General features: G+C 39.0%; 1 protein-coding gene across 3 annotated transcripts in view; it reads right to left on the minus strand.

Annotated features, from left to right (window-relative positions):
- lama2 (laminin, alpha 2) overlaps positions 1–27,098 on the minus strand; it is a 178,323-nt gene that overhangs the window by 126,980 nt on the left and 24,245 nt on the right. For all 3 annotated transcript variants that reach the window (XM_079344159.1, XM_079344161.1, XM_079344160.1), the window contains exons 2-6: positions 18,593–18,763; positions 16,986–17,098; positions 5,385–5,436; positions 4,212–4,402; positions 1,057–1,236 (exon numbers count right to left, since the gene is read on the minus strand). In XM_079344159.1, the coding sequence (XP_079200285.1) occupies positions 1,057–1,236; positions 4,212–4,402; positions 5,385–5,436; positions 16,986–17,098; positions 18,593–18,763 (707 nt within the window). The remainder of the gene's footprint in view (positions 1–1,056; positions 1,237–4,211; positions 4,403–5,384; positions 5,437–16,985; positions 17,099–18,592; positions 18,764–27,098) is intronic.

A 27,098-nucleotide genomic window follows, 5' to 3' on the forward strand; every position in this document is an offset into this window, starting at 1 on the left:
TAAGACACAAGGTTTGTGATCACACTTGGAGAAAATGACCGAGACAATTGTATCATGGCGGCGTGTCTGACCCAACACCTGGTGATGGATTTCTTGGATTTACAGCTAAATGGCTGTTTGCTCTCACAAAGACACAAAAGTCTCCAAACTTCTCAGTCAAAATTACATTTTAAACTAATTAAGTTTAATATACAGATAACTATGTTACTTAAAGGCTCCACGTGCTCACTTCGTTGCCCCTTTCTTTATCATCTAATTAGCAAGAACAGAGAATAAGGCAGAAAATATACTGACACAATTAACAGAAAAAAGCTTCTAACCCCGAACAGTAGAATTGAGTCAAGGTTGATTTTCATTTATTAATACTGTAATTGCTCATTTTTGGTTCACTTAGGTCACAGCAGGAGAGTGTGACCATTATAAGTTTTAAATACAGTTACATAAGAACTTATTATGACAGGGACAGTATTGAACCCCTGGGTTGTCTTGTTTTTTTTTCTTGAATGTTGCTTTATAATAGACTCGTCTTGACTTGAGGGTCAAGTGAAGGTTGTATCTGCATTTCAATTACATAAACCTTTTGTAAGTCACTTCTAACACTAAGCGTCTTGTAATGATGAGCACTTTATTCTGTTCGTTATGATGACTTATTGATTTTGCAAAAAAAAAAAGAAGACAGACCCGGCTTTAAATACAAAAGCATACTCCAAGATGTAGTCACAAAAGCTTGACCTTGACTGGGATTTCTACCAATCACAATTACACTATACATACTACTCACTGAGCCATTATTGTATAAAAGGTACAAGGTCATTTATTTAATTGTTGCTTTGTTCCTGACAGATGAATTTATATTGTGTGACAGAAAACAAAAAAAAAGTGTGTGCTGTGGTTCACCCTGTACAGTATGTGTGGTTACAGCGAGAGATATAAAAGCAAAGAAAACACATTAAGTGTTGTTCATGTGTGCTGTACTTCAGCCGCCTGGTCCTGACAGGATCGATATCAAGAAAAGAAGAAAAAGGAGAAGTGTTGATTGTGCGTGTTCAGCCTCACCCGTCTCGTCACAATTGGATCGACATCTTTGGGGTCTCGGAGGGTCAGAGTCATGAGGTCAGCGTTCAGCGTTCTGATTCGTTGAAACACCAGCCTGATGTAGCGGGCGGAGGTGAAGTTCAGCAGGGTCGGAGAGGGGTCGTCTGCACTGGGACGACCGTTGATCAGAGATGTGTGGATCTATGGACAGACAACGGAGACAGGTGAATGTGGACACGTAGAGTTTAAGCGAGACATTGTGACTGCAATCAGAACACTAAAAGAAGTAAATAGTTCAACTTTTGGGACACTGCTGCTCCCTTTAATTTCCCTTCTCTGTCACTAACCAATCAAAATCAAGATGGCCAGGACTCCCAATGGAAGAATAGAAAGAAAGGACCTGGTCATCCTTTACTACGTCCAAACCAGACTTGTTTTTCAAGGGTTTGATTTCCTCCTTCTAAAGCCAGGACATGATTTCTTTGAATAGTTTTCATGTTTTCTTCGTGAACAAGTATTAAGAAAACAGAAATGTCTTTTTTAAACTTCTTCTGCTGAAGCTGCAATATTTGCCTAAAATTACCCTGATGTTGCTCCCATGTTGCAGAGGTTGTATTTGGTTTGAATTTTAACAATGTTGACATTTCAAATAATCCAGGGTTTCGCAGGATCATCTAACATTGATGTTCTTGTCTGACACCGGGTCAGTGACGTTAAACCCGTACAGGCAGCGAAGTGTCTGACCTCTAACCCTCTCAGCCCAGCACAAACAAACAAGCTTTGTCTCTTTTCATGCACACACGTGTTGACATGAGTTTGTAAATAGCTAAAAAAAAAAATCCTGCAGGAAACGGAGTTAAACCTGCAGCATGCGACCAGACGTTACATCTGGACAACCAATAACATAGATTTTTATTCTGTATACTAAAGAAACTGACTTGAGACACTTGAGATTGTTCTACCATCAAATCAATGAAGAAGATGATCAAATGAATATCCTGCATCAACAATAATGAAAAGAAATCTCATAAGAAGGAGTATGTGTGTCTGTCTGTCCGTCCTAAAGACCGTGTGTGTGTGTGTGTTCGCATGTGTGGAGGGAAAACACTTGATGGTTAAAGCTGCACATTTGGAAGTAGTAAGGGAGATGGTTGTGCGTGTGTGTGTGTGTGTGTGTGTGTGTGTGTGTGTGTGTGTGTGTGTGTGTGTGTGTGTGTGTGTGTGTGCTGAGCGGTGGGGTGACATTGTGAAAGTGTGCGATTCTGTGACACATCGCCTACGACTCATTATGGTTTCACTGTGATCAGACGGCTGGGGAGCTGTCAAACACACACACACACACAAACACACACACACACAGGCACACACACACACACACACACACACACACACACAGGCACGCACACAGGCACGCACACACATTTAGACACCTCCATCGTTACTTGCAGCTCTTGACATCTCCCAACTCGCACCCCCTCTAGCGCTCCCCCGCAGGACACAGACAGACACACACAACACGAACACAAAAGAAGACACACACCCAACACACACACACACACACACATACGCACCCATGTTAATGTGTACACACCTTTAGACAGGCATCTACAATTAGAGGTCTGTGTGGGAGCTGTAGATGTGTTATTAGTTTGTTTTTTTCTGAATATGTGTGTGTGTGTGTGTGTGTGTGTGTGTGTGTGTGTGTGTGTGTGTGTGTGTGTGTGTGTGTGTGTTTGTGAGCTGTGTGGTAATCTTTCTCTTCATTAATGTCCATTAAAGCAGACTCGCCCCTCTGTTCTTTCAGGGCACAACCACACACACAGCTGATCAAAGCAGCACAACAGTTAACAGCGTTGTGCGCAAAAGTGTGTAAGAGATTTCCACATCTCTAATCAGTGTGTTGAAAAAACATTGGCAGCAATTTGGATTACTGTAACATTTTAATAGCTTGGAAGATTTAAAAAAACAGGATTACGGTTTTGCTGCTAATAATGATAATGTGTTCCCCATGTTGATTTTTCTTTGTGTTATATTTTGAGTCGCTGACTTAGCCATGACTCTCTTCAACATGTGATTTTGTATCTGATTGGGAACATTCATGGTATAATAAAGATTGAACAACAAAATCATCATCAGCAAAACATTTACGGGTTTTTGTTATCTTGCCAGATTTACTGAACAGGCTCCATGCTGACCCTCATCTATGCACATAATAATATTCTTATTATGGATATGTGCCTTGTTAGAGCCAGCATTTTGTTACATTATTATTGACCAGTTATTACATTGTGGGTTTTGTTCCATTTTCCATTTTTCATGTTGAGATGAGGAGAGAACGCACGCCGTATTTTTTCAGAGGGGCCGGCGATGGAGTATACAATATCAGGAAGAGAGAACGCCGCACACTCAACTCCAAAAGAAAGTGTTTCAACCGACAAGGCGTTTGTCAAGTCATGAAATTGTTTTTTATAAAACTTCGGGTCGTTGTTACATTTCGGGTTCTAACACACCTCGTTTCACCTTAATTCAATCACACGAACGGTACTTGTAAGTTAGGAAGCAGAAAAAGACTCTTCATAACAGACTAATATGTTGGACTGTTTTTTGGCTAGTCGACAAGTGCTACATCGAAATACAGTATAACATAAAAAAAGGAGATTTTTATGGGTCTGATTTTTCGCAATTTGATTTTCGTTAACTCATTTTTTAACAGTTTACCTTTAAGCTCCCCTCATGAAATGTTTACTAGGAATGAAACAGATTGAAATAAATATTGATGCCTTTATACAACTCACAAAAGCAAAATACTTGCATGTGTTCAGGAAGAAATCAGCAAAGAGATGACATATAACCTTTGTCCACAGGGGGTGCCAAAAGCAACATAACATGAACATTCTTTACAGGAGCTTTAACACAGAACAAACATTCACACCTCTAACACCAAAGTAAACCGAAGTGACGCAGCTCAACATGTCTGAAACTCACGTCAACATAATGAAAACTCCAACAAGTTTAACTCAATATGACTTCAAATTGACTTCATGTATTCCAGCCCACTGTTCCAGATTATTTAATCGCAACTTTTCAAACCTAATCCAGTCAAATCATACTTTACTTAAACCACACTCCAAATCAACCCCCATCCCACCTGTAGATTACTGTGTCAGGGATTTTACCTCTCCGTTCTCCAGAGGATGGATCTTGGAGTAATAAGATGTGCAGATGACTTCATCGTCTCTGGTGTAGGATGGAGGTCCTGTCCTTGGATTAATGTTGAATCTTGTCAGGCATTCTGTTTCTGTGATGGCGTAGTACTGCCAGGGTTCAAAGATCACGCCATCTATCGAACGCTCCAAGATCCAGTTGCCTGCGCAGAAAAATATTAGAGGGGAAAATAATGACGAAATGCTTCAAACGTGATTTGGAGGAAGAAAAAAAATCTATAAAAATAATGATGGAGATCTAAGGCTGTGTTGAGGTCAGCCTACTTAAAATACAGAGAAAATTGACAGAACATTCAATTCCATATTTGTATTGACTGCTTGGATCACATGTGTGACAGTCTACATCTTGAACTGATTGAATATGAAGTGAAAAGAGTTCAGTTAATGGGGGAAAAAAATTTGCTAAATAGATTGCACCAGGCAGAATACATGAACTGTTTCATCCACCATGAAACACAATCAAGATATTTAGATTTAATGCGTTTTAACAGTTGTTCCGTGTTAAACCCTCCAAAGCCTACTGCAGTTTCCAAGTAATCAGGACTCTGGGTCTTATTCACTAATAAATCATGTTCATGTCAGTTACATGTTAAAAATGGATTTTAAAGAATGTGTTGATATGTGTTGATATGTTGATATTTTCCAGGTAATATTTAAAAATCAACAAAACACAAGTCAAGTCTTCAGATGATACCTTACATATAACAGGTCTTTACTGAGATCAGATTTTTATTTGGACTTTAAAGTGCCTGCAGGTGTGATTTGGGCTGGTTGACCATCTCTATACGTCAGCGCTGTGGCCACAGGAAACAATGGATGGATGGAATTTATTTTTTGGGCGGATGTGTATCAGTGGTGGAGTGGGCCGATTCTCAATGAACCCCAAGTTGCTCCCTCAAGTATTAAGGGAGTACTGGTGATTAGTACTGGTGTGAGGGCAATTGAGAATACTCTGGGACATGTTGTGTTCAATAAAGGCTACCAACGATCCGAAGACTAGAAAGTGGCTTCATGGGAGAACAGTTCACCGTACAATTTCCAAAAAAACTTGAACTCCAAACTTAAAAAACAAAGATGTTTTTATAAGATAAAGCAGCAACATTCTTGCCCCAGTGTGTGGCTTACCTGGCCGAGGTGAGTTGGCTGCTTTTATAATCACATAGGCAATCTGGAAAACCTAAAAAACAAAACAAAAAATGAAATGTTGGGATAATATCCATTGAAGAGCAGATTTAGTCAACATTTCAAATCAGTCAAATATTTTGTTGCTTTACAAATCTTTCTGCCTGGACCCTCATTCTATTTTTGATTTGTAAATATATCATCTTAGTTTGAGGTAATTTTCAAAATTTAGAGTTTAAGTGGGCCCAAGTGTATTTTTAGATGTTAAAATGGGCCACAGCCTCACCAAGTTTCCCAGTTGCTGTTCTGAACCTTTACATGTCATGTTTTATACACATTTGTCAAATCATTTGTAAGGAGAGGAATGTCAAATTATGTGATAAACACTGCAGAAAGTACCTTTAATGCAAGGGCACTATTTGTTTTGTTTTGTTTCATTGCAGGGTATAAAGAGAATACAGGGTGCATACATTTTACACTCAGAATTCTCATGTGGATGCACACAGATTTTATTTATGAAGATAATATCAGAAAAGGTTTTCTCTTTTTACTAATCAAATGTTGTTTTGTTTTTTGTTGCAAGATAAAAACTACAGGAGAAGGGGGTCGTCTGCTCTTGGGGATTATAGTCCAGAGTACGTGCATGCCAGTTTGAAAAATGTGTAGGAGACCCAGAAGACCCGTTTGAGTCCTTTGAAGTAAACACAGCCAATGGTGAACAGAGAGCAGCAGTTTGTTTATTATCTTTTTTTTAAGTGGAGTTCTGAATTATTGATGTTTTCTTGTCTACACCTTTTGAATATTGGAGATGAATTCACATTTTTTTGTGAAACCATTATTTTACGGTTGAGTCCTTTTAAATTCGATAAAAGACAGACAGAAAGGGAGACTGGGCAAACACCGACTCCTCGACCCCTTCCAAAACCCGCCGTTCACCCCATCTTCCCCCCCTGTATCCCTCTTTCTTCTCATGCTGTGGGAAGCAGTGTCACATTGCAGCAATTACAAATGGAAAAAAGCTAGTGTGTGGGTGTATGTGTGTGTGTGATTGTGTATTTCAGGGTAACCTGAGAGCACTCTTTCAGACTAACTACAAAGAGTCAATGTTACCTGTATTCACACCAAGGATAGGACAGCGTGCCTCCTTCTCTGTGTGTATGTGTGTGTGTGTGTGTGTGTGTGTGTGTGTGTGTGTGTGTGTTTGTGTCTAAGCTCTCAGCAGTTGCTCGTAATACAGTGACAGCTTAAGGGACAGCTCAGCAGCTCCTGCACCTGAACATAAATGAGCACAGCTATTTAATGCAGTGTGTATGATTATTTGTGTGTGTGTAGCACTGCAGTGTGTCTTATTCTGGATTTTGATCAGATGTGGATCAGAGGGAGGGGTTTGCCTTTAAAACTCAACAAATAAACAGACCAGTAACTGTGCTGTGAGGGGAAGTGTGCTTATTTTCCATTTATGACATTTAATGTCAGGTCGGTGCATTTGTATGAGTTTACTTCATGAGCACATCATAGTTTTAACCTTCGGTGTCAAATTTAATTAGCTAGCGCTTCCTTTCAACCTTTTTTTTATTTATTTTTTGTTTTGTTCAAAGAAGCAGAGTGGAATTACTTGAACAAGGTGCATGAAGAGTAAAATAGAAGATGTTTAAACGCTCCAGTGACACCTGAAGTATGAAGATCAACTTTATTAACAAATTTAACTGACGCGTTTCGGCTTGCCCTGGAGCTTTGTGTCCTTTTGTTGTTTTGTTTTGCAGCTTTATTCTACTGCAGCAGGATGTTAGCGTGTTTCATCAGGTCACATTTCAGACTGTTTTTATGCAAGTTAGAATAAATCAAAAATGATATTCTCTGGATGAAAAAGGCTTACCTTACTACTATAACTATTTAAACAAGTTTACCGATGCAGTTATTTTCAGACCAGTCCACTTAAAGTGGTTTTATAGGCTGCCTTAAAGGATATTCTTTCAGAACTAAAAATAATCAGTGTGATATTTTGCCAATGGCTTAATACACAGAAGGTGCTGTAATCGTGGATACAAGCGTTCAAAGAGTTTCCTCCTGAGGGTGGCTTAGCCTTAGAGATAGTGTGAGGAGCTCGGACATTCGGAGGGAGCTCGGAGTAGAGCCACTACTCCTTCACATCCAAAGGGGCCAGTTGAGGTGATTTGGGCAGCTGATTAAGATGCTTCCTAGACGCCTCCCTTTGGAGGTTTTCTGGCTAGCCCAACTGAGCAGAGACCCCAGGGTCGAGCAAGAGCTCTTTGGAGGGTTTATATATCCCGTCTAGCCTTAGACACCTTGGCATCCCTAAGGAGGAGCTGGAATACGTTGCTGGGGAGAGGGAAGTCTGGTTTGACTTGTGCTTGCTATCACTGCGGATAAGAGAAAAAAATGGATGGATGGAGGGTGCTGTTATGAAACCAAAAAAAAGCATCAAATATTAATTTATGTCTTTTGTTTTTTTTTTTAAGTCAAAGAAAGCACAAAGCAGATCTGTACGTTCTAAAAAAAAGTGTGGTTGGACTCATTTATCCCCACATGACATTATGTAGTCTCTTTCTTTCTGCACTGATGAATCCTTCTGTGCTCCTAAAATAAACAACTGACTGAAAACACTTGAATGGCTTTTTTTATTTCAGATGGTTTTGCAGATGAGTGGAGGCAAATTATTCACTTCATGTCTATAAAAGATATAAAACTGCTTGAATCTTTTAATGCCACCGTGTCTCCACCTTTTACATTACAAATGTGACTTTAAAAGTCGAAACAATTGAAAAAATTCTTCTTTACATGGTCCTTGAGTGTATTATTGTACCAATTTCACACATTTTGTCATGACATGCCAGCGGAATGTGGTTCTTGGCAGATAGGTGAGCATAGGAGCCAAATGAGCACTTTAAGTGTTTTTTTTTAATGCTCAATCAGCCCATTTAAGCCCCTGTGTCCAGCATGCTTTGGTTGCCCGCAATTAAATGGAATGTGAAGAATCAATTTTGTATCAGTGTGAGTTGGAAACGCAGAGATTTTTTTTGTTTTGGATTTTCGACTGAACAGCTGGTGTTCACAGGCTGGTAACATGGAAATGTGTTGAAATCTCTCTAGTGTGACAAACTAGCATCAAAAAACAAAACTTCAGGTTCCAATCTCGCACATTTGAGGAGGAGTTGCACACTAAAGCATAAAAATGGGTGACATGTCAAACGCAAATATCTAAATTAATTAAAAATAAACTAAACTTTCTCTATTATTCTATCGATGTTGAGTTTTTTCACTACCTCAAATATTCCCAACACTTTTCAAAGCCAGAGAAATTTCTCATTTTATGGAAATGTAGCAAGAAGAAATTCAGTCAGTCACACAGAAGACTGGATCAGATTCTTAAGTATGGAGTAATTCATAAATAGACTTTGAATCCATGGATCCATTAATCCAGAATCTTTTTGAAACGAATCATAGCCCCAAGAATCAAAATCAAATCAAATCCTTAGACATCCAAAGATTCCCAGCCCTAGTTAGCCCCCTGAAAAAAATCTTGTTTCCCTAGAAGGTATTTCTTCTTCGCCACTTCAAAACAGAGGCTGCCACAGCAGACAGCACCGCACTGCTACTGTGGATTTAATATGGCCAAGTTGTTTTGGAGCAGCAAAGAATCACAGATCTACTGTCAAAACAACCACATATTGCTGCCAGAGAATGTTTCATTTGTCACAGCTTTGCTCAATTAAGCAGTTTTATAATTAAAGCCAGCCATGTCAGGACAGGCTTCTAGCCTAGCTCATGCTAAAGCTAGTGCAGATCGTTTGTAGATGCTTTGCCTTTGATGGTTCCCAAAGATTCTGACAGGATTTGATTTTCTCTAGAGGTGTTCTGCTCTACAAAATAAACAAATTAGACAACTGAAACCAGGTAAGTCACAGAATACAGGAGCTCGATTTTAATATCACTGTCCCTTTAATAAACTTAAGTAGACCCATCAGAAAGAGATCTTCTCCATACAGAGCTAAGATTTTTTAATGTTTTTTTATTCTCAGCTATTTTTCCTCTTAACCTACAAAACAAAAGAGGGTCCTCTCATTGAATCTATAAAGCAAGAAATACAAAACTTGAACAACTGCTATCACATTCATCCGAGGCTAATAGCATCAGCAAGCGTTTTATTTGAAGACTTCTACTGGTATCAGATTGTTACCAGTATTGTAAAAATTAGCTTGAGAACATCACGTCTTCACGCAGACACACAGGTTGGAAACACTGTCAGAGCAACACACCAAGTATGCAGACTCGTTAAAATTTACTGTCACTTTAAAACAAAATGAGTTAACAGCTCACTGGACTAATAAAGCAGCTTTTGGCCCCCCTTCTAAATGGTGTGAATCATCCAGCTTCCCTCACTGCCAAACTTTGTGCCGGAAAACAGGCAGGGGAAATTCACTGGAGCCATAAAGTCATCTTATCCAAAGATCGCTCTGCTTTTTCCACTGAGCTGCCACTAAAAAACAATTTGGGGAGCTTGTTTTGAATGCTGTAGGATTGTTTTGAAAACTGCAGGATTTTTGATTGGCATTCCCTTGACGGCTCTGTAACGTAGCTATAAGAATAAAGTTCAGTATTGAAGCAAATTGCACGAATAATACAAAATAAAAAGCAGAGAAATGATGGTGTTCTTTCACATTGGAGAGTCTACAGTGGAGTGCAGGGTTTGCACACTACTGCCTGTTGATAACAGACAAAACCGTCTGCAGTGTTACGTCCAATTGAAATCTATTCCCTTGAAGTCTGCTTCTTTGTCTGAACTGCTAAAAAAAAAAAAGAAACAGGAAAATAAAAACACATGCATACACAAACATGCACGCTCACACAGTCGGTCATAATTTGGCCTTAAGCTTTTTAAATAGACTTTAGTCTGCAACAAAACACCAGATGCTGCAATCTCTCCCTCATTCTTGCTCTAGCGGCGAGCTACAGTCAGACACAGACAAACTAAGTTTTTATTGGGTGCAGCAGATGTTTCATTTACCTTGTTCTCTATCCTAAATCAACAATTTTTTTCTGTTGTCTAAACCTCTGAGCACTTTTCATCTTCATTCCATTTTTTCTATCATGTGAAGTTTTTTTTTGTTTTTTTTTCATTAAGCACAGGTAGTGTTAACTAATGTATTTCTCCAAAGCACATTTGCAATAGGAAATACAGGTGAGCCCCTCATAAGACAGGAATGGTTTTCTTTAAGCTGATTTGGAAAAATGGTGAGTAAAATAAACAACCCTTGTCTTTGGGGTTATGTTTTTAACTTCATCATGGCGCTGTATTTCTATGCATGCAGCATTTTATCAACTAAGCTCTGGCACAGACTGAAAGATTTCAAACTCTAACATTATGAGACCCCGTACATAATGACAAATATGACAGATTTAAGAGCTTAGTTCTGTGTGGTGTCCGTAGCATACCCCGCTTAACTTAAAGGGCCAGCCACAGATCGGTTGTGGAGTGAGAAAGACAGAGGCATCATTCAGTGTCAGTAAGCAAAGTGGCAAGTCTTAGAATCTGAACTTAATTTGTTGTGGTTCCCCCGGTGTTTGAAGGATCTTAAACTGTACGTCAGGAATAAGTCAACTGAAGAGCAGTAAAATGTTAGCTGTCACAGCGCTGCTGTTTTTGTAGAATCAATAAAAACGCTGAAATCATAAAAACAAGACAAGACATAGGGAAGATTTTTGTATCCATGCGATATTTTTGGTGTTTAGAAAACTGTCCCTAAGTGACCACAGAGAGCTGGTGACTTTAAAAATCTGCTGACACTCAGTATAATAATTCTTCAACGTTAAGAGTTGAGGTTTTTAAAAAACTGTGCATAATAAAAGCACTTTGACTGACTGCCTCTTTCAGGACCCCGATCACTCCTCCAGGTTTCTCCTCCCGCTTCCGGAGAGCAGCGGCGTCTTTTCATGATTTGACCACGTCGAGCAAACTGTCCATCAATCAAACTGGCCGCCTCATTTCCATAATAACCGCAATTTAACTGGATGCTGTTTGAAGCTGACAAGATGGTTGCCATGGCGGGGCAGGTTCAGCCCCTCACGCTAGGATAGTTCTAACACATTTAGAAGTAATTTCTTCATCTGTATGCAAGCTAACGACTTAAGCCTTCGGCAATATGAGACTTCACACATTGGAGATGTGGCTGGGAAACGTTTATTTTCAATAACAGACTGGAGGTCTATGAGTTTAATTATTAGAAAAATAATAAGAGTGATTTAAAGAAAACGGGGGGGGGGGGGAAACAACAGGGTAACACCTTCAAGTTCAGTGCTAAAAAAGTAACCACAACTTTGGAGGGAAGCGCTTACAGAGTCTGAAACAGGTCTCTGCACACGACTTCTGCTTTGATTGTCAAGTAAAATTGCATCTGCATGAAGAAATGACAAGTTAAAGAAATAATGGAAAACTGATTTAGAGACGTCAACTGTCACACTCTCACACACAGTGAGACACGCTCACACACTACACACCTTCCTCTCATCATTGAGTCTTTCTATCTACAGAGACTCAACAATAATAAGGGAGGAAATGAGGGGGCTGATGTCACAGGCGATAACCCCCCACCACACACACACACACACACACACACACACACATACTCACACACACACACACACACAGGTCCCCTGTCATTTTCTGAGTGAGATGACTGAGGTCGCAGGGGAAATGCAGCGCTCTGGAGGGTAAATAGTTTTCAGGCGGACTGATCGAGGTTACATACATTCACATAACAAAAAAAGGACACACATGTTCGCACACACACACACACACACACACACACACACACACACACACTGACACAAATCACAGTGAGGATGATTGGTTACTTTGTTTCATTATTTCTTTGGGCCTGACTGATATGGAGTTTTTGGGACGGATACCGATATTAGGAAGAGAAAAAAATATGATACTGATAAATTGCAGATATCTTGAATTAATAATCATAGATTATTTGTTTTTCACAAGAGAAACAGTGATTAGAGAGAGAGAGAGATGTATTTGGAATGACAATGATGATTACTTCTTTAAAATGGCCATGGACACGTCAAACAGACATCTGATGAAGATGAGGGTCAACACTGAAGCAGCTCAGCAGGTGGTCATTGAGACGAGAGCACGGCTATTAAAAAGCTTTTAAAGAGGAAGTGTGAGTGTGTTTCTGTAAGTCCCCTGCTGGCCACACTATTATTGAAGTCAGAAGAGAGTGATTGAGGAATATGTGTGTGTGCGTAAACAGGCAGATGTATTCATTGGCTGTGCCACTCCAGTGACAGGTGTGAAAATGTGTGTGTGTAGTTGTGTGTGAAAGTGTATATATATTCTGCAGCCACACCGTTTCGGCTGAAGGTGTGATTGATGGGCCTGAAGCCATTAACATGTCAAGATGGCTGCTGCTCTACCTCAGGTCCAGAGATATAATTATGTTCTCTGCATCTGATGGTCGGCAGAGAAATAAGCGAATAAATAAATAAAGCTGACGAAGGTTTCTGCTCTCTCTCTCTCTCTCTGCCTCTTTATTAAATTCATCTCCATATGAATAAAAGGAGGCTGACCTGAAATATCACCGTTTTTATTGTTACTTCAGTATTAAAATCTCAGGGTAGAATTCAAAGTTTGTTTGTTTTTATTATGATTTATTGATTCTAAAACGCAGATCTGACTTTGTGAGTTTGACTTTTTAATTAAGTGCAGAAAACCGGAATTTGCTGTGTGCTGTATACACACTAAAAGAAACTTTTAGAAAATTCTAGAAGAGAGAAAGCACTTTCTAAAATATAGAAAGATATATGCTCAAAGTTTTGCAACTGAAACATTGCTAACTATTTGTGCTGTGTAGACATTGTGCAGGAGTTCGCCTCTGATTTCTGGTAATTGAATACAGTAATTCAACCAAAACTGAGTGCCTATGATGTCATGGTATTGAAATAGGTATAGATATTTTCTGATTTTTACAAGTATCATATAAAAGTACTGCAACCATCCTGCAAAATAATATACCGAAGCACTCAAGTGTGTGTCTCCAGTAGCCTGCTGGTTTGTTTTAGGGTGTAAAAGTTCAGTACCAAGTTATGTTGCTGTTTATTGTCTCTTTGCTTTAACAAGCTGAATAGGCTAATAGCCTCAGCAGCAGGTTTAGCTGCCTCTCTATTCTGCTCTTGCAATAGGATGTATTTTTAAACCACAACAGACTTTTCTCCACAATACAGCGAGAGATAGTTTCACTTTTAAAACCTCTGTTTCCCATATTGCCATTATAGCTTTTAGGTAATACAAACTAACAATAATTTTGTGAACAGAAAAGCCTGAAATGGTGTTGGACAACATAATGGACTGGTAAATGGACTGCATTTATACAGCGCTTTTATCCTAAGCGCTTCACACTTTGCCTCTTATTCACACATTCATAGCTTTGTTTGGTTTGCCTCAATTTTTTCATGTTCTAAAATGTGTATGCCTCTGTATGTGTCCTGTTTTATTTGTGATATCTATTTTATTACAGTTGTGTGTTTTTTTTCATTTCTCTTCTTTTGTATCTCTGCTTTTTTTCTGCTCTTTTTTCTGCAGATATTTTCTCTGTATGTCTTCTTTTGCATTAGTTTAAGTCCATTATGAACAGAGACAGGAAAGATGGGACACTCACAAAAATCTTGACCTAGATTCAATCTCACAATACAATATTCAAAGTGCACCTTAAAGCTCACATATTCTCCTTCTTTTCCACAAGTTTTAATAAGTCTCACAGCTCCCCAAAAGATGTTTGTGAAGTTTCTTGCCAAAAATCCACTCTGGTCCTGTATTTGATCATGTCTATAATCCCATCTATTTCAGCCCTGCTCAGAACAGGCTGTTTCTGTGTCTGTAGCTTTAAATGTAAATGAGTGTATTGACCATGCCGATCTGGATAGACTTGAGTGGTTCGGGCTTTCTCCCTCCATATCCTATTGTTTACAGTGAGAAGGCAGACTCAGAGGGCAGAACAAATACCAAGCTGTGGGAGTGTCACCCACCTGGGGAAGGGGTTACTCCCCTTTGTGATGTCATGAAGGGACAATCTCAAAACGGCCTGTTTGAGCACACTTTTTCTGAAAAGTGGAGCAGGTAAAAGACGACAGATGGATTTTCTCCTAAATGGGAAGTTTATAGAAATTAAGGACACATATTAGTGCTAGAAAACATGGTTAAGTCTATTTTGCATAATATGTGACCTTTAACTTGACAAAAATGTTGAAACGTAATCACATAATCCGGTCAAGCTCCATTCATTTACATTTTAGGTCAAAGCTGTTACACTCTCATTTCTTTCTGTTTTTCTTCAGCTTTTTAAAGATTTCACATTTAATCCTTAATCAATCTGTTTTAACCTTTAAAGCTTCAGAGCATCTTGTGATAGGCTTCATTTAATGATCCAGGCGTTTCACGACCTCAAGTCTCACAGCCTCATTAGTTTTATTCTCATGACATCTAAATAATTATAATCTGGCAGCCTAATCTGTTTAATCACACTTCCAAACTAAACTGGATGTCCTAAATCATCCCATGCCAGTACACAGGCGCTCAATCACAGAGCCCTGCCAAGCTTTTCAGTCAGAAATTCAAATCCAATTATTTAAAGAGTGACATGCATGCTTGTGAAATGATTGATAGGAAAAGCTGTTTTAACTAATTCCAAAACTGCTGAAAATACTGCAGTTGGATTAATTTCTGTTCATGACAACTTCAAATCGTTAACTTTTTGTGGTCGTTCCAAAGGCAATAAAATACAAGCTCAGATAGCAGTAACAACATGCAGCATTATATTGTAGCTGTGTGGGCAGCTAATAAAAACCTGACAGAAAAGCAACCAAGGAAGGTAAGGCTCAACTCTCCCTCACTACATAAACATAGAGATATATAGGAGGAATGGGAGAAAATGAGAAGGTAAAGACACAACTACAGAGAGTCCATACTAATTATTGACATCCGATTTAAAAAATGTAGTGTGTGATTTCCACACACTGATTTGCAGTGTGTGGAAGTCATCTTTAAAATGTAAGATGTTTAACTTATCTTTAATCCGGACCCCAGGAGCTTTAGTGCTTCTAATAACACATATCCTAAATGTAAGTAGTTATTTCTGTTTCTAATTAATCCACTCATTAAATAATTAGTTGATAAAATGTCGAAGATTTTACTGAGTTGCTTGCTGTTAGGAACCTAATTACCACATTTACCACACTCTGTGAGCGCCGTGCTCCGTTCGCTGCCACTTCGGTCTTTGCCCCTGTGTCCACTATGAGCGCTGCTTTCTGTCTCCAGAGTGAGCCTGCAGCTAGACTATGCCCTGCTCCGCCCATTGAATTAAAAGAACCAATGAAAATGCTACAAAGGTTACACGTTGGACTACTCTAAATGAAAACTATGGAGATGTAACTGTAGGACCAGTTTCCTAGATGTTTGACAAAAAGACTAAAAGCGAGCGTTAAACTAAATCTGATCAATGCCTACTTTTGATTCTGTTTATAGAAGCTTGAATATTATTTATTTATATATATTTTTAAGTTGTTCATCTTTGCAGAGAAGAGAGGCTGTGGTCAGGTTTGATTCATGGCAGTCACAGTGGATTCCAATCATGGCAGGTCATCATTAAAATCCTTTGTGACCAACATAAATCCAAGCAGAGCAGCAGCTGTCATCCTTTGTGAAGAAACACGATGAAGCCACCTTTCAGTACAGGCAGGAAAAGACAAAATGCTTCATTTTATGTTATTGTTGTAGGTTGTATTGTATTAGGTTCATTGTCACACTTTCAGATTAATAAAGCCTCTGTTACAGCTTACACCTTTGCTAAATTCTTAAACATTTCTTGCAAACTATCAATCTATCAAAGTAAAAAAAAAAAGGCTCAATAATTGACAGCTTTTAGCTTTGTCTGTGTATCATGTTATACACCATTATAAGATGGAAGATTACATCTTGTGCAAAATTAACTTTTCCATGGTTTTCTAACACTAACGTGTGTTCCTATAGTCTCACTATAAACCCCCCAAATATTAGAAAAATCCATCCTGTCGTCTCCACTTTTCTGTGCTCAAATAGACAGTTTGGAGATTCTTCCGTTGTGACATTACAAAGGGTATGCAGTCACCCCTCCGCCAGGTGGGGTGACTGACCTCTGAGTCCACCTATCCACCATGAATGAGGGCATGGTGTAAGAAAGCCCCCCAAACCCTTACAGAGGGGTGTGGCCAGACACGCTCATTTAAAAAAAAAAAAGCTATAGACACAGAAACAGCATGTTCTGAGCAGGGCTGAAATATATGGGTTTGTACAGAAATGATAAAATACAGGATCATGTATTGGGAACCTCTGAGACTTATCTTAACTTGTTGAAAATCATTTAAGTATTTGGCCTTTAAGTGTCTAAACAAGGTGTTTTTACATTTGACTTTTAGTTAAAACCTGACATTAAAAAGATGATCTAAAAGTTTGGAGAGGAGTTAGCTCAAGGATAGGGTATTACTAGAATCAGGAAATATAAAATCAGCAACAGCTTGGGCGTGACAGGTAAGTTTGTGTACCTGTTTTAGGTCAAGTGTAATTGTCACATAATGATACTCCATTCCATTCATTATAGAGGGACTCTGCCACCAACGGTTGGTCCCATCGATGGCGTATTCAATGGGATGATGTTCTGTAACAGACAAAGAGACATGGCATGGTGATATCCATTGTTTTATTCTTTGCAAATATTTGATGAATAATGCTTTCAGTTTTAAATCCAACATTTTTCTTTCTTAAGGGAATAATGTTGCTCTTGACCCTCTTTTTCAAAAATCTGGCATTTCAGTTGCTCAAGGCCATGTTATCAAAAGCTATTTTTACTTTGTGAAGGTATACAACCTCTCACCATATTTGTAGATCTCCTCCTGGCAGTCTTTCATTACTGAATACAGTAGCTTTAATGGAAAAGGCAGATAAAAGACTAATAGTCTGTTATTTATCAAAGGTCACTTTCGCAGAGCTTCTATGTATGTTTTGTGAGAATAATTATTCAATCTGAGTCACAGTTTTTAAAGTGGAAATGCAATATGTCAGGTTGATTTACAGCTGTCATTCTTCCCCCTATTTATGCACTGTTCGTGTGACACTCAGTTACTAACAATGGCAACCCTGAGCAAAAAATTAGACATGTTCTTTGGGTAAAATGTATTTCTTTGCTCACTTGTAAAACAAGAAACTTTAGTTCACCTTTTTTCATCATTGTCACATTTTGTTGTTAAACTAAAAACAAAATTCAAAGATTACAACATATATTACAAGTATAAGTTTAAAGAAAGTAATATTGTGCTTAAAAAATGACATTAAACAAGTCAATCTTCCTGCCAGATAACTTTTTTTTTTACAAAGCAACAGTTTGGAAATACTGTTTTTTTAAGCTTTTGGTAAGCTTTTGCATACAGTTACCTCTAAATCATTATCAGCCCATGTTTTAAGAAGCTCATTGAGAAATTCCCTCATTTGAAAGGCGAATTATTAATAGAGCTTAATTTTTGCCAAAATGATTGTAATTATGTGTCTATTTCATAATGAAGTGGGGCCTTGGGAAAGTTAGTTTTGTCTTAAGATACAATTATCCACCTCAATGTTATTATTTCCATTTATTTTATGAGCTTATTATCTTTTATGTTTGTTCATTACAATTTTGTTGTTTTTTTTGCTTTCAGGGTAGCCTACTGAAAGGCTGTTTTTACCTTTACACAGCCAAGTGAGCTTGTGACTTCCTTTTAAATGCTATATGTTAAGTTAAGCTAACCCTCTGCTGTGTCCGTTTTCATACTGATTGGATAGAAATGGCAGTGGTGTCAATTGTCTTGTCCACTCTCGGTATAACAGCTAAGACATACTTTTTCCTAAGACAGACTGTTTTGACTGGCTGATCTGTTTGCTGCATTATTGATTGCTTGAATAGCAACACGTTAGCCTGTTAGCTGTTTGAATTATGCAGAATTGTCCTCTTGTCATGTTGAGATTGATTCCTCAATTCATTTGGTAATTATTATTTCAGACAAAATGATTGGTTAACATCTGGTCAATTGGGAGCTAATGAACTAATCCAGCATGAATAATGAAGGTAATCAGCGTCGCTGTACTGTAAGTGATGTATGTGTGCATGGATCTTTCTTACCAAGCGGTTTGGAGCTCCTTTGGTTGCAGATTCGACACTGAGGGTTTCTGATGGGCTGACCGGGTACGTGCTCTACCAGCTTACAGAACATCTCTGGACCCGATGAGCCACAGGTAGCGTTAGCGTCTACGTCTGCCATGGAGGCCAGGTTCAACACAGCAGGAAACAGACCTGAAATGAAAGCACACAGGCAATGACACAGGCATTAGATAAGTTCTTTTATGAATACACAAAGAAAAGTTTGGCTTAATTGTACAAAGATCATCATCTCTAGTCTCAACACTAATCTGTATTCACGTTGTGAATTTGATTTAAAGTTACTCTGAAAACCAACAAACAAATGTTGTTTTGATGGCAGCAATTTTTCATCACGTTTTTCTGAAATACTTTAGCTAAAATGTATAATTTGTCGTAGCATAAGGTTGTGTTACTTTTTACTCATCAGTATTGTAGTCCTGGACTTCAGTCCGACTTGAGCCTTGACTTTCTGAATGCATTGACTGAACTCACACTCTGAAGATGGAAAGTAGGACTCAGATTTATTTATTTACTCATTTATTGATAGAGATTCATTCAGTTTTGAGTGAAAGCTGTCATGTGTGTTCACCTTCATGCATTCAAACAAGAATACAAACAATGATTGATTTATTGATAATCTGATTGGTCTGTCGTCCTGTTTCAAATCAAATCAAATCAAATAAACTATTTATCAGTTAGGAACTTCGTTGCAGGGAAAGCGCCAGTACAGAAACATAAGACACAACACACATTAAAATTCTGATGGTCATGAAGTCCCTAATAAATAGCTTAAAAACAATAATAGATTAAAAGGAAAGTTTAGTTTGTTTGTGGTGGTGATGTGTACACTGCAGTCATACCGCTGTAGATTTAGCAAACGGTGTCATTAAATGTGGACATTTGGAACAATATCAGGAGGGATTCAGTTTGTCAGACACCTGCAGTGATCTCACTGCAGCATAAATGATCAGTGCATCTAACCATCATGAGAGGTGCACTCTACGTTCCTGCACAGCCCTCTTATTTCATTTACATCATTACATCGGAGGTGTAAAAAAAAACATTCAGTCCTTTTCCAGAGAGTGTCCTCTGTTCTCTGTCCTCAAATTTGGCTCTGTGTTTTAGCAATATGTCACCCTCTTATACAGAGGTACATAAACATAAAGACTCACACATAAAGCTCAGCTTAAATGCACTAAACATGTGCTCAATTAATGGTTGCTGAGGACTTGGGACTTTGACCAGGACTAAGTCAATAGGGACTTAGGGATAGGGAGTTAATAGGGAGTTTCAGCTCAGACTCAAGGTTTGCTACAAACATACAGTAGGAAGACACGTGCATGCTGAATAAGTAAATTCAGAGGAGCCCAAATAAGGACAGTGGTTTTCTCCTTTAAAGCAAAAACATGTTTAAATGCCAAATAGCTGTTCTGTTTTTAAGAACATCCAGCTCACCCTTTTCTTCATAAAGCTATTTTTTATTTATTTCAAGCCACAATAAATGTCTGTGTTTTCTTGTAAGCCAGCTTCACTGGAGTGTGATGTTCTTTATGACTAATTACCTTGGAACATGAGGGGGAGGGAAGGTGCTTTATGTCCAAGTTAGTTAATCTGGAGGTATTTTTGGTACAGTCTAATGCAGTTTATATCATTCATGAAGGGGAAAGAACTTTATGAGAATGCATTAGCAATTTTATCTTCCTCAGGTCAGGATTCAATATTGATCAATATGCTTTGATATCAATTCAATTATGCGCCTTAATGACAGAAATACCCAGAAAATGAATTACTATTATTTCTGTCACGTATCTATGATATAAAAAGTAAAACACGAGGACTAAGACATTTTGGCCTCCTAAATTTGTTCTCATATGGCCTTGTGAAGGAAAACAGGATGAACGCTTTCTGTCTAAAATGTTAGTTTTGCCAGTTCTGTATGAAACAAGTGTCTTTTTTCTGACACACATTGAATAGTTGTTCACAATACTTTGGTTTTACGTGGACATGTGTTTTTGTAGCTCTTGTAGTCTGCAAGAAAATACAATGAAAACAACACACAATCAAAACTATTTGCATTGAAATCAAATGTGCAAAAAATGATTTCATATCAAATACTGTATATATCCATGATTTGTTCAGTGCACTGGGATGCACTGGAACCAGCGTTTACACCAACCTCCATGTGTGCAAAGGACAAAAAAAAAAAAAGCTCAAATACAGCCTCTGAGTGGTTGACAGACAAAACAAGATGGCAGCTACCTCTAAAATAAAGGCATAAAAAAGCCTGAAAATCCATCTTATCTATGTCATTTTCGCACATGCCAGAGAATGGGTGACTTCTCCCATCCACTAAGCAAAGTAGCTTCTACTATCCAGAGCCAGAGAGCTGTAAACAAAATGAACAGTGTTTACGTCTGCATGTCATCACCAAACATATGCACCAAGAGACTTGAATGTTTTCCAACTTCGCCTACGACTCTTTTCTCTTGTTCCCATAGTAAAAGCACATTAGTCTCAGTGTGAACAGCAAGCTTGTTGGACTTCAAGTATAGGAATGCTCAACATACCGCTCACATGGTTTGCATTTCCTGTCTTGAAAACACATGCAGAAACCGTGTCCCATCACATCTCTTACTCCTGGTTTAAGGTCAACAGCTTACATACAAACGTAAACACATTATTATGATTTTGTGATACTTGTACACACAGGAGACAGATGTGAAGTAAAGATCAGATACAAGGGAGAGGAACAAGTGTAATGAAAACAGAGCAGAAGCATGGGTGTCTGTCCAGATGAGTCCAGCTGTTTGGCCCAGTGTCAACACTGATGAACCGTGAAGAACATCTGAGACACCCCTCTCACACGTGTACACGTTCTCACACAACCACTCAAAACACGTCTGCAGACACACAGTGGAACACACATGCCTTCAAACGTCTCAGATATCTGAGAATCTGCATCGCCAAAGTAGTCTGGATCTCAATAACACTATTTACACTTACTGTAAGTTCCCATGAGGTAATGACCACATGTTACAGTTATTACTTCTAACATGGTCACAACCTAAGTCAGTATAGAAGTCATACTGTATATACTTCTGATGTCAACTGTGATTTAAATTATTTAAGGTTGCTTGTGGTGCCAAAGTAAACAGGATTAAACATCCTTTTCAGAATCAGAAATACTTTATTAATCCCAGGAGAAAATTCAGTTGTTACCGTTGTTCTAAAACACAATACAGAAGCAGGAAGTATAGATGTTAATGAAGAGTGGAAATAATAAAATGTAAAGTACCAGGCAGGACTGGAAGAGTAGACTATGTACAAACGCAGTGATATTTACGTTTACAAAATGAGTGTATTTATAGGGTTCAATATGAACAATAAATCAATGAAGAGTTTGTAGACAGATTGAACAGATTGCACCGTTTTAAACAGTCAACTGTCTAAGTGTGTGACTCTCAGAGGGAGGAGTTATGAAGTCTGATGGCCACAGGCAGGAACGACCTCCTATGGCGTTCTGTGGTGCATCGCGGGGGGGATCAGTCTCGCACTGAAAGTGCTCTTGTGTCCGACCAGCACGTCGTGGAGTGTGTGTAAGACGTTGTCCAAGATGCCACGCAACTTTAGAAGTCAAAAACACATTACCCTCACAGTGCTGTCCGGCTTGTCCGTCCTTTTCTCCTGCACTTTAAGCCTTTTAAGGTCTTTATCTGCCCTCTCTGTATTTTACACACCAACCTTTAATAATTGATTGCAAAACATGATGGATATATTTGACATATATTTGATATAACAACAAAAAAGGATCAATATCACCTCCAGAAACACACAGCTATAGGTACCTTAAAATAAGCACTTCTTTACACCAATTTTCTTTTTTAAGTTGCATTACAGGGCTGCACTTTGTCATTGTCATACTCGGTCAAGTACATTCATTTAATTTATTTAAGATTGTTGAAACAGGGAGCGCGTTCTGATGGTGTCTAAGATTTACTGTATTGCAGTTTGGCAGCTTTAAGTACATTTGATACACAAACTTTGAATGACACATGATCCAAATAAAACAATGTCACTTTGTGTCTGCGTCGTTGCAGGTTAAGTTCACCCATTCATCTATGAATAATGCCATCCTCCCTTGCTGCACAACAAACAGTATTGACACATATATAGGTGATTCCCTGATCTAAAAAAGAAAAGGTGAACTCAGTCTCAGTCCCTCAGCTTCAACACTGCACTGATAATAAAGCTGCTTCTATTTGGGCTTTATCCGCATCTTTTCAGTTCCATCTTTTCAGTGTGGCACAAGTTTTAGAGAGGCTTCGAGATTCAGCTCCTGATATCTGGGTCCCATTTCAAAAAGTCAAGTCAGTGGAGAGCTGGTTGGAGCCTCTTCACTCTGCTCTATTCTTCCACATTGTAAGAGTGACAGAAGGCAAAAAGATAACATTTTTGAAGAAATGTATAGCCATGTATACAAATGTCGTGTGCACCATCTTCCTGTCGAGTTGCCAGGACAGGAAATCCTGTAACTAGACATCAGTGAACAGATATGGAAGTGAAGGCCTTAATACAAGATCAAAACACTGACTTTGATGAACATATTTTCATGCTCCTTCGCCACACTGTTTCTAAACTAATGCTTCCTGCTTCTGCCAGCAAACCGAGCCAACATCCTGCTTATTCCTGGGTTTGATCCACCACATGAAGGGGTCCCCAATCAGATAAAACCGTGTGTGGGTTTAAACGCTGCACTCTTTAATAGTCATTTAACTTGATTTTGGTGACAGCTCATACCTTAAGCTTCCTGTAAGTTCTGCCTGTTTGACTAAGAGAACCACAGGGGAGTCAAAGTGAAACTTTTCTTCAACAGACTTGACTTGTATGATCCAGTAAGTCCCTGAGTGATTCCATCCAGGACTCTGCCGACAGTGACTCCAAAAAGGCAAACAGCCTTCCTGTTAACAACTGTCAGTCCAAGGGAGGCAGCCTACTTATTGACTGAGGAAAACTCCAACACAGTGTCGCCCAGCTTGTGAGCATTATCCCTACACCCACTGCACGGTGAAGGAAAAGGTCGAGCCCAGCTTCAGGATCTGTGTTCCACAGCTGTGCTAAGACTTGATCACTATTGTATCGAGTTGCGTAACACTCCTCCTCCGGCACCAGCTCCAGTTCCTTCCCCACCAGAGAGTTGACGTTCCCCACATCAAGAGCTATTTCTCGTGGCCGAGGACAACTCTGACTTCCTGCAGATAAGACTCTTTCCCTCTATACTTAAATGTAAAACCGTAAAGTGAGGGAGAACACAGTGACAGAGGGGGCTGGCCAGAGACGGGCTTCATATTTCAAATTCACAAAATGACAAGGACACAAAGACGGTCTGCCTACGGCTGTACGACTGCCACACACACACACACATTGATCTACTTGAGTTCATCACCTTTCATTCTTCTCTCTCTGCTCTGATAACCATGGTAACCTGTCCGTCTCTCTGTCTGTCTCCGCCCTGGTAACCAGACGTCTCAGAGGATTCACTGCCACACAGGCTCCACATTATCATACTGTCAGATAGTATGAGTACATGCAGGGACAGTCGGATAATGTCATTGCCAAAGAAGTCATTTCAACACTCATTCATTGATCACAAGGCAACACAAATTATTTTCTTTATAACACGGACATATATCAGAACAGTTCAGTATAATGACATGAAATGTTCTTATACTGTATTTCAAGCTTCGTCCACAGTTTAGAACTGAAGACTCCTTTCAGAAGAGAACTTAATTGTGTTAATAAGTTCCAACTGTTGGATTAGTTTTTAAAAAAATGGCTGAGGAGGAGCATTTCAATAATTTTGAAATGTATTTTCACAAATTGCAGGTTACCCATACTTACGTATGCCGGCCTAAACACAGTCGTGTTAAAAACTAAACAAGGCAGTTAATCAGACGAGGCCCGGTGATGAGAGATTTAACTTGAAGTTCTTTAATGAACATGATAATAATTCATTATTCATTAATCCAACTTCCCCTTTCAGCTTGCACATTCACATCAGGAATATGCACATTTAATAAACGGTTAAACGTGATCGCCGCTGCTAGTTGGCACAAAAATGACTGGGTACTGCTCGACTAAAAGAAATTAATTTTGATTCTTGAAGACAGTTGAATGCTATGCGCACACTAAAATGCAGCCACCTATGACTAGCTGGAGCCACAGACAGGCCTGCTCTCCTTGCTCTACAATGTGAACAATCACAGTGAACAGATAGCAGCACAGTTTGGAAGTACAGGCCGTCTCTGGTTCAAACGATCATGTTTAGCACAGGCTGGTTATATGCTTGCACTGCTAATGTTAGCCACATTCTCCAAACCTAATGACCTTTTTGCCTTTATTAGAGAGAGACAGTGGATAGGGTCAGAAATCAGGGAGCGAGGGGATGGACATGCGGGAAAGAGGCCACAGGCTGGAGATGAACCCGGGCCGGCCGCGTTGAGGACTGTGGCCTCCATACATGGGGACCTCCATACGCGTGCAGTACCACTGCGCTACCACCCCCGATGCTTAGACCTTTTTTTAAGCATGCTTTATAAATGTGGTCTTTGTGTCCTAAAAGGGAACTTCAGACTGTATTTCTATCTACTTCAGGTTAAATATGGATATTGTTTACAATAGGGACAGTACTGAAGAAAGCTACTCATCAACGTGCTGAGAAGGACAATATGAAATCAATATGGGACTTTAATCTACACTTAAGGAGAACATGTCAACTCATGACTGGATTTGCAGCAGATTCAGGATGACAGCATATTCTTTTTTTATTGCATGAAGGCTTCTGATTGCATTATGAATAAAACTTTATTTGCTTTTTCAGTCAAGGCAGACGATGACTCTGCACTGGCTGCCCTGCTGAGGGTGTGTGTGCTTATGTGCATGTGTGTGTGTGTGTGTGTGTGTGTGTGTGATGGATGTGTTATTGTTGAGTTTTGAGGCTAGATGTATGCTTGATGGAATAAGAAGAAGGTTGAAAAAGACAGGATCATCTCTCTCTCTCTGCATCTCTCCTCTGTCTCTCCCTCCATCCCGAGTTGTTTGGCGGTGAGAGAGAGAAAGAGAAGAGAGAGAGAGAGAGAGAGAAGAGAGAGGGAGAAAAAGATGGATAGATTGATGCAGATGGATGGAGGGATTCCCAGAGAAAGATAGAGTGTTGTTTAAAAGGGTCAGGGCCAGCAGACGAATGAGGGATGAGGACGCGATAATCCTGTAAACCTTCTCCTATCCTCACACACAAACATACACACACACACACACACACACACACACACACACACACACACACACACACACACACAAGCTTTACATACAGCTATAACACAGAGTAGTGTGTATGCATTAAACATAAATGCTCACATATTGAGACACATTCTTACCATAGTCCTTGTGTGAAACACAAAATGTTACAACTGCATGTGTTTTATGGAAATATCTACTATGCAGACACACAAATATATGTGAATATGAGTAATTCGCACATATGACTTTTAGCAAAAAAATCCAGATTTTCTGCAGATGGCAAAACATGAATCAGTCCCTAGACCTCGTCCACAGCTTTGTGAGAAACTCTCCAAGAAAACATTGTTAACTCAGATGTGCTCCAAACACCGGAAATATCATTTACTTTTTCTGCCTCTGAGTTTCAAGAACAAGGCAATCCAGGAAATGGGGATTTTTTTTTTTTTTTTTTACAATTTAACAAGGACAAAAGAATTCCACACACGTCCCGAGATGTGAAAAAACATACTCAAAGTTTCTTTAAACAGGTGAAGACGAGAAAGGTTGTGTCTGCTCACACACTCCGGAGATCACGGCTTAAGGGTTTTGTCTGAAAATGAAAATGAAAATAAAAGTAGAAGATATTATACCTTCTGATGACAATCATAGAAGCTCAATTGGTTTCTTGAGATTATAGAATCTTAATAAATGATTTCTGTCTGTGTCGGGGCATTCTCACAGTAAAATAACAAAAAATGATCAGACATGATCTCCTTCAGACAAAACATTTAAATGCATTCTTTCAGATGACAAGGCTTGTTTGTCATTAAAGCGACAGTAATTGAGCAAGATGTTCAAATCATACGCACAAACAGAGAAAACCACTATAAGAGAAATGAAGTTGTTATATCAGGGTCATTTCGGTTAAAAATGATGTACAATATGCAAGCTGATCAATTTCATCCTGCAGTCTTTAAATCAGAACATAATCTCATCTATTTTTCAATCGTGTTCTTTTTTAAAGTCAGATAAAGGGAAACGTGTTTCCACAAAAAGGACTTAAAATGTAAGCTCATAACTTTACTGCCATAAAACAGCGAGAGCACAATCAACATTTTTCAGCTCAGAATTGGAAGGTAATTGTAGGATATACTGAGATCAAGCAGATTAAGTATTGCACATCAGGTGTAAGGAAAGAAAAGCATTCTCCTGA

This window comes from Symphodus melops (assembly GCF_947650265.1).
Source record: "Symphodus melops genome assembly, chromosome: 1".
Taxonomy (NCBI): Eukaryota; Metazoa; Chordata; class Actinopteri; order Labriformes; family Labridae; genus Symphodus; species Symphodus melops.